At 36.5% G+C, this 8,891-nt stretch overlaps 1 protein-coding gene across 1 annotated transcript in view; it reads right to left on the bottom strand.

Annotated features, from left to right (window-relative positions):
• Nucleotides 1-205: 205 nt before the first annotated feature.
• Nucleotides 206-8,891, bottom strand: part of LOC110347607 (uncharacterized) — a 34,482-nt gene continuing 25,796 nt past the window's right edge. Inside the window, exons 4-5 of the mRNA XM_087211017.1 lie at nucleotides 4,660-4,742; nucleotides 206-3,731 (exon numbers count right to left, since the gene is read on the bottom strand). Coding sequence (XP_087067143.1) covers nucleotides 2,454-3,731; nucleotides 4,660-4,742 — 1,361 coding nt within the window. The 3' untranslated portion in view covers nucleotides 206-2,453. The remainder of the gene's footprint in view (nucleotides 3,732-4,659; nucleotides 4,743-8,891) is intronic.

Genomic DNA, 8,891 nt, shown 5'->3' with positions numbered 1-8,891 from the left:
TATGGGAGGCACACAATGCATTTAATGAAAGCTCCCAAAGGAATTATTATATGTTGTAATATTGCTTATACAAATCTCATAAACATGAAATTTTATAAAATAAAAAATTGATTCATGAAAGGGTTACTTTCCATTTTTTTCAACATATTATACTGAATATTCATTCTAACTATGTTTGTCAGTTTTTATATGCAGCTTGCTCTTATTATAGCAAAGAATATGTTGTGAGATATTGAATATCAATAATCAAAGTATTGGCTCAATTTTTGTGATGAAAATGGTTGTACATGTGACTTTGAACAAAGTAACTCAACTCTGTACCTTTTGGGAGAAATCTCAGGTATTTTTAGATAAAACATGAGAGATCCTGCATCTATCCCCACAGTGTACTCATAGGAAAAACTAGGGTCACAGGACAGCAAAATGTTCCAATCAGTTGTTTCAGTAACTGCCCCTGGACCTTGTGCCTTGGTAACCTGAGGAAAATGGAGAGGAAAGTCAAGCTCTCTGTCATATCATCCCATGCCATGTATGTGACCTGCTGATATTGGTAGGAAGCCATGGAGTGGTGAAGCAAGCTGGGTGGAAGAAATTCTCTAAAAATTAAGACTAGTAAGGGACCCTCAATACCTATGGCCATGACAAGGTTTTTGGGCCTAAATCCATTCATTCAAAACTGCATTAAATATTACAAAAGAACTCCCAGATTTCTTCCTGTTTTATTACTTAATTAAAATCAGTTTTTTATTCTGTACATAAGATGTATTGAATTTGTGTTTTGGAAAGTTAATTGCTTTCTCCCACACTTCCATATTTGATATTTCTATTTAATCTCACTACCCTATATTAATATGCAACATTTTCCATAAATAATTATGTCAGTGTTCTGAAATATCTGCCTTGTAGTTTGTTTTATATTTCAGAGTGGACATATATTTTAAAAGAGTTTCTAAGTAAAAGCTCTCTAATATTTCTTCCAATGGCTTATAAAGTAGGTAACTTTTCTTGGCAAGAACCTTCATGTGACGGTGAGCAAGTGTTCATTTTGAACTTTGCTTTATACATGACATGGAGCATCTGGTCCTGTGTGCATGCTCACATTTTCATACATGCTGCTGTTTGAGTAGAGATGATCATTATTTTACAAGTAATCATTTCCTCAGCTTAATGATTTGATAGTCCTCAAGATTTAACAGCCTATCAGTTATTAAGTTGTTATCTATTCACACGTATTCTTGTGTAAACTAATCATTGTACTTGGAATAATAGTCCTTAGTGATGACTAGAGATTTAGAAGTTCTTGCAAGTGAAGTTTTCCACTATTGTTTAAAGAGAAATTATGAATGGAACTTTAACAACATTCATTACAGATAGAAATTTTCCAGTCATATTTTCTACTGGGCCTTAAGCTGATACATATGATTGAAGTATTCTATGAATGTTAGATTCTAGACTGAAATATCTGAAGCCTTGTCAGAAAAATATCTGAGATGTTGCATCATGGCATGACATATATAATTAATTTCCCCAAGTGCTTAGTTATGTTGGTGGAGGAGCACATCCACTGAACAATTTTCCATATCATTAACTGAGGTTGTGTGTTTGTTCAGTTTCACATTTTGCAGGTAACACTGAAGCAGATATCTTATTCATTTTATTTATATTTTGGCACAACAGGGGAGACTGTGTGCGGCACGCACTCATTGCAGTACTTTGTGAGCAGTCTGTCACAACAACAAAGGTCAGAATGATGGGAGAATCTTTTTCCTGCAGGTGAGATTCTTATGTGTATGGTGAGTTTATCTCCATTGTAAGATTTTTCCATCAGGTATAAGATTGGCCTAAGGCTTTTCCACTCAGATGACATTTATGTATTTTCTTTGGTATATGAACTGTCTCATCATTATTACGAGTAGTTGACTGTTCCCTAGACATATTCTCAGTATGATTTGTGTGCTGTGAGTTTTCTCTGATGCCCACTAAGGTTAGATGAATACATGAAGACTTTTCTAATTAGAGGACACATGATTGGTTTGTCTACTGTGTTCTCTAATGAGTATTAAGTCTATAGCATTGATTGAAGTTTTTCCCACACATAGGATACTCACATGTATTCTCTCTTGTGTGAGTTCTCTCTGGAAGACTAAGTAACATAATTTACTGAAGGGTTTCCAAAAACAAGAGAATGTTCGTGATTTCTCTCTAGAGTGTGTTTTCTCATGTTTCCTAAGGCTAGATGATTGAGCGAAGGCTTTCTCACACAGTTGACATTTATATGGTTTTTCTCCAGTGTGTGTTCTCTCATGTTCAAGAAGGTGACTGGATTGAGTGAAGACTTTCCCACAGAGATGACATTCATATGGTTTCTCTCCTGTGTGTGTTCTCTTATGTTGACTCAAGTGATTTGATTGTGTGAAAACTTTCCCACACAAATCACATCTATATGGTTTCTATCACGTGTGTGTTCCTTTGTGCTTTTTAAGGGTACATGATTGAGTGGAGGCTTTCCCACCCAGATGGCATTCATATGGTTTTTCTCCTGTGTGTGTTTTTTTATGCTGGGCAAGGGAAGATGATTTAGTGAAGGCTTTCCCACACAGATGACATTCAAATGGTTTTTCTCCTGTGTGTGTTCTTTTATGCTGTTTAAGGTTAGACAAAGCAGAGAAGTATTTCCTACATAGATGACATTCATATGGTTTCTCTCCTGTGTGTGTTCTTTTATGCTGTTTAAAGTTAGACAAAGCAGAGAAGTATTTCCCACATAGATGACATTCATATGGTTTCTCTCCTGTGTGTGTTCTTTTATGCTGTTTAAGGGTACATGATTGAGTGAAAGCTTTCCCACACAGATGGCATTCATATGGTTTCTCTCCTGTGTGTGTTCTTTTATGCTGTCGAAGTGTCGATGGATCAGAGAAGGCTTTCCCACACAGATGACATTCAAATGGTTTTTCTCCTGTGTGTGTTCTTTTATGCTTTTTAAGGGTGCATGATTGAGTGAAGGCTTTCCCACACAGATGACATTCATAAGGTTTCTCTCTGGTGTGTGTTCTTTTATGCTGTAGGAGGGTAGATGAATCAGAGAAGGCTTTCTCACACAGATGACATTCAAATGGTTTCTCTCCTGTGTGTGTTCTTTTATGCTGGACACGGGACAATAATCTAGTAAAGGCTTTCCCACACAGATGACATTCATATGGTTTCTCTCCTGTGTGTGTTCTTTTATGCTGTTTAAGGTTAGACAAAGCAGAGAAGGATTTTCCACATAGAAGACATTCATATGGTTTCTCTCCTGTGTGTGTTCTTTTATGCTGTTTAAGGGTACCCGACTGAGTGAAGGCTTTCCCACACAGATGGCATTCATATGGTTTCTCTACTGTGTGTGTTCGATTATGTCTTCTGAGTTTAGATGAATGATTAAAAATTTTCCCACACTGCTGGCATTCATACTGTTTCTCATGTGTCTGTTTTCTCTCCTGCTGATTAAACTTAGAAGTTGGACTGAAAGTTTTTCTGCACATGCAACCTTCATATGGCTTCTCTACTATGTTAGTTTTGGTGTGACTTCTAAGCTCAGCATAACTTGGAAAGCTTTTACCACCTTGATGACATTTGTTTGAATGTATTCCAGATTCAGTTATTTTGTTTCTTCTATGCAGGGATTCATTGTTGTAGGTTTTGCAACACAGATGATTTTCACAGGTATTTTCCCGAATATTTTTCCATTCCTGTAGTATAAGTTTTAAAGTTTGATTAATGTCTTTGCCACATAAATTTCGTAAGAACATTTGTTATCTAGTGTGTATAGCTTATGATTCATGAGACCAGAACTTGGAGGAAATATTTTCTCAATAATATAAAAATCATATCACTACTCTCCACTGTGAATCATACCAAACTTTCTAAGGTGTGACCAGCTTTGAATATATTTCTCATTAGATCTTCATATGAATATGCCATGATGAAATTTTGTTTTCTGTGTCCATGTATGATGACTGACTATGAGGTTATTCTTACACTATGTTTATGCAATGTTTATTTGCAGTGAGAATTAAGAAGTGAGGAGTCAAGGCCAAGCAGTGATTAAAGAATTCCTTTACACAAATTGAGAGGATATTTTTGTTCCAGGGATCAAACTCAAGTCCTTGCACTTGCAAGGCAGGCAGGGCACCACTGAGCTAAACCCCTGGCCCTGAAAGGAGTTTTTGACAAAAGCTTATATTTTGGAAGAAAATCACTTGTTGTTCATAATATACCCAGGTATATTTGTATGGTATTTTCTCCATATGAGAATTCCCAAATAACTACTGAAATCTAGAGATATGGGTTTTTATTTTTCCTTACATAAGCATGTGACATTTCTATCAGTTATGTAAATTATTTTTTATTTGTAATATCAAATCCAATGACATTTTTATTTCATTTTGGATCTTGGATACCTTTGCAAGTGTATCTACAATATTGTTACTTTTTTCTGAGTTCACAAAGTGGTTCTCCACTCATCTTAATTTAGCTAAGTGCAAAATTCTCAGAGCCTCTATCTCAGAAGGGGTTAATCTCATCTAAATTTCAGTAAGGCAACTAAGCTCAATTTTTAATTTATCCCAATAAAACTTCTTTCATTTAGATAATAAGTGTTATTGTATATAAACTTACCATTACCTTGATGGTGGGTGTGTCATTTCTTCCAATGAGCTGAGTCCTTATCCTTTCTAGTATTTTTTGAGCACCCTTTCTTTCTGTGGTGTTTAAAATAACAAAGAATTAACAGTATTTTAGGAAAAGGGAAATGATCAAATGCACCAAGGCACAGTATATGTTGATCTTGAAATGACAAGTATTTCAGTGTAATAAAATTAAATTTCACCAAAGAGACAAATCTAAAGTCTTACAAAAACTTATGAAGATTGAAATATAAAGTATTGATTGATCAGTGGATTATAAAAGTTATCAATGAGGAAACTTAAATATTCCTGGAATCAAATGGAAACTGAAACAAAAAAATTTGAAAATACAGGACATCTTGAAGGAGGTTGCAAACAGAAATCTGTAGATATAACTGACTGGATTAACCATTCAAGGGATTTCAATAAATGCTACAGTTGTATATGTCCAATGTCTTGAAATAACAAAAACAAAGAAAAGGCAGATCCCAAAAATAGAAAATACATAATAAGCTGCTGAGCTGAAATTAATTAGAGATACAAATAGCAATAAAAGAATCATTTAATGTAATTTATTTAGAAAAGTTAGACTGTGAAACAATGACATACATAAAGAATTCTCGAGCCTGATTTATTCAAGCTTACATGAACAAGTAAATGTTAGAACTGAAATCCTTGAAACACAAAGGATCACAATGATATATTTTAAAAACAAACATAAAACACTAATTCTTGATAAAAATTCATACAAGTCTCAACACATATGTCCTACCAAAACTGGATCTGCCTTATATGGAAAATATAAACAAATCCAAGACAAATAATGAGCTTGAAGTATCAGATAATTGTCTCTCCTCAAAGAAAGACCAACAACATGAAATATCTGCTGAAATTTAGCAGATTGCACCAGAATTGTGGACAATAATGTTGCTAAAGGTTTACACAAAATGGGAAAGGAAGGAATGCTTCTTCATTCATTTTCTAGAGCTAGTATCAAACTAACAACAGAGGACATAGCAACTGAAGAATAGAAAATTATAGGGCAATATTTTTGGAAATATACCTGTAAGATTATTTTTACTTTTTCTTAGACTCTAAATTCAAGAACACAGATATTCCATAGACACTCAATCATTCATGGTATGAAAGAATGGTGCAAAATTCCACAAATAAAAATTCATAATTCACCACATGAATAGATTCAATAATGAAAATCCCAAAATGATGTCATTTGATGCACAGAAAGCCTTTCCAATAGTAAATATCTTTTAATGATCAAAACATGTGTAGTAACTATATAAAGAAGACCAAATGTCTATATTAATAACAGTTAATTTCAGTAAACTCAGAAAATTAAACTGAATGGGAAAACGAAAAAACATTTATGGTATAATCAGTAGCAAAAAGCTTGCTTTTCCCCAAAACTTCTGTTCAGTATTTTAGTGGTATATTTATCAAAGGATTAGAAAATTGAAAGTAATAGAAATAGGAATAATTTAAAATGTAATATATCAAATGAAGTCAGATTATTCCTATGTGAAAATGCTTTGATTCTTTCATTAGAAGACCCATCAACAACAGAAAACTTTTGGATTGAAAAAACAATTTATCTAAACAACAGGATCCAGGGGCTGGGGATTTAGCTCAGTGGTTCTGCTGCCTGCCCTGCAAAAGCAAGGAGCTGAGTTTGATCCCTGGGACCAAAACAAAAACAAAAACAAAAACAAAACAACAGGATCCAAATATTAAAATATCTTAATTTTTCTAATCACAAAAAATTAACTGAAAGTAATTCAGAAAGTTATTCTGTTATTTTAAGACACAATCTTACAATGAAACTGAGGCTGTCATTGAAATCACTATGCATCCCAAGCTGGCTCTGAACCCTCCCAATCAGCCTTCCTCAGCCTCCAGTATGCTGGGTTTACTGGTGGGCACAAACACACCTGGCCCAGGTAATGAATCTTTACAAAATGAGGTGAAGGGTTGTCTTTTCTCTTAAAGGGCATATTGACCATACATCCATTTTATATGAATCTCTATTTTTGAGGGGCAAAATTAATCCAGGGTAAAACCCAAAATTCCCATTAATCAATGATATGAGCTTACTAGAGTATCTTGTTCCCTGGTTGCCAGGAGACTGCTCCTGTCAGTGTTATCCATTTCAGTGTTCCCTGCACTGTCCCTTATCCCTTCTAGAAGCTGTGTGTTCAATAAATAGTGCCAAGCTCGAGGAGAAGGTGTCTTAGGCACATAAGAGCTTTGACTGTCCTGGGCCACCTATTTACACATTAATTTATTGTCTTGTCTTTCTTTCATCCTGCCACTGTACCCTTGGTCAGGTGATTTTTGGTCTCAGCATCCTCCAGTATACCTGCAATAAAACACTGTAACAGAAATATTTCTTGGTAACAGCATCTGTTCTGCCCAGCAACAATGACTTCTTAACAACTTGCCAATTGGGATAGAAGGAGAGGTCATGCCCCCACTTTTAGAGCATGGCACAGTGATAACAGTGAATCAAGAAATAAAAGTTGGGCTACTTGACTGCTTGGGGCATGGCTGGCTTTGTGTAGCCTAGGAACACACCCTTCTGAACATGGAAAGCCTTACTGAGATAGTTTCAAAGTCAATTAACCACATTGGAAAATTTTTGTCTCACAACTTGGCAACCAGCATAGAGCCCTCAATGCACTTGGAAATGGCGCCTGCACCCTCCCCTTGGTAGGAGATGTGGCCTGCCTAGTTGTAGTGGATTCCAAGATCCTAGATGTTCAGTGCCTCATTTCTGCTAGCACCCCAGGGTAGGATAGTTCTCAGAAATGCGGGGAAGGGCTCAGAAAAAAAAAAAAAAAACTGCTACAGCAGAGCAGGCAGCCCTGTGCACAGGTCAAGGTCAAAAATTCAAGAATGGGTAAAAATTATTTCTTGGTGGTTGAGTCATTCTGAGGGCAGGTTGTGTGTGATTAAGACATGTCTCAGACATAAAACTAGTGGAGGATCCTGATACATGTGCAGTTCCCCCAAGAAAGTCATTTGAGACAGACATGGTGTTTGGGCTAGAGAGCATAAAATCTCCAGGTTTGAGGAGATTAATCTTCCAGGGAACATCTTATACTTAGAAAATGCAGGATATATAATAATCAAATTGAAACAGCTTTAAAGAAAAAGAAACTAAAAGTAAATTTCCTCCAAGTAGTCCCTTTGGGGGAAGTGTTCCCATACTGGAACAACAGTGAGAGAACTAATAATACAAATACATCAGAAATGAAAAGCTGTGGTTTCAAATAGATCCAAGAACCTGCTCACAACATCTTCAGGTAAAGGTCCAATGTAGATTGGGTCACTCAACTTTTGATAGAATGATCACATTAATGATAAAACTTGTGTGTCTTGAAAAGAGGTTGATTATGTCTGAGGTTGGATGTGGGGCTCAGTGAGTGTGTATCCCATAAAAACTGAGAAAATGGAGAGGAAAAAGAGTAAGTAATGTGATGCTCCCACACCTGCTTACTTCTGCCTTATAACCAGGGGCCAAGCCTACCAGAGCAGGCAAGTCAAGCAGGACAGAGTAAGCTCTAAATGAGGTGGAGCAGGCCACCACAGCATCAGCTGCTTTCTTCCCCCTCTTCATATTCACACCCAAAGGATGACACAGCTGGTAGCATGTCATTCTATCTGCCAAGTTCTCAGTCAGTGTTTGCAGCTTCATTCCCTCTCCTTTCCCATTTGAGCCCTTAGATGACATAGCCACTCAGCTCTCATTGTCTGCACCACAATCTGAGCCACTGTTAGGAACCTCAGCCCCCACCTGTCTCATTACCCATCTGTCCCTGGACTGAAAGAGGAGCTGGAGCAAGGAGAAAAGGATGTTCAAACTGACCCTTTCCTTCTCTAGTTGAAGAGAAACCATAGCTATTTTACACCTCATGGAGGTTTCACTGATGTGTGGGTAAGATTCCTCAGTGCTGCTGTATCCAGTTCTAAAGTAAGGACTTTAAAAGGGAACTAAACAACATACCAGAAGATCCCCAATGGTGGCTCAACACTTACACCTGTGATTGGACCTACAATTGTACACCTGCCTTAACTACTGTCTGTACTAGGAATTCTATTCCCTTGTTGGAGCATATGGTCAGGAGAGTGGAGAAGGCCTTTGGGACTGAGAACCTCTGGCTTCCCCTGACATCCTAGCTGCAGATGTTTACTTTCCTAATCAGGAAC

The sequence above is a fragment of the Heterocephalus glaber genome, unplaced genomic scaffold (genome assembly GCF_053883595.1).
Source record: "Heterocephalus glaber isolate CG9 unplaced genomic scaffold, H.glaber_assembly_v1.0 deba00001264, whole genome shotgun sequence".
Classification (NCBI taxonomy): domain Eukaryota; kingdom Metazoa; phylum Chordata; class Mammalia; order Rodentia; family Bathyergidae; genus Heterocephalus; species Heterocephalus glaber.
This window is presented reverse-complemented; position numbering and strand designations above follow the sequence as displayed.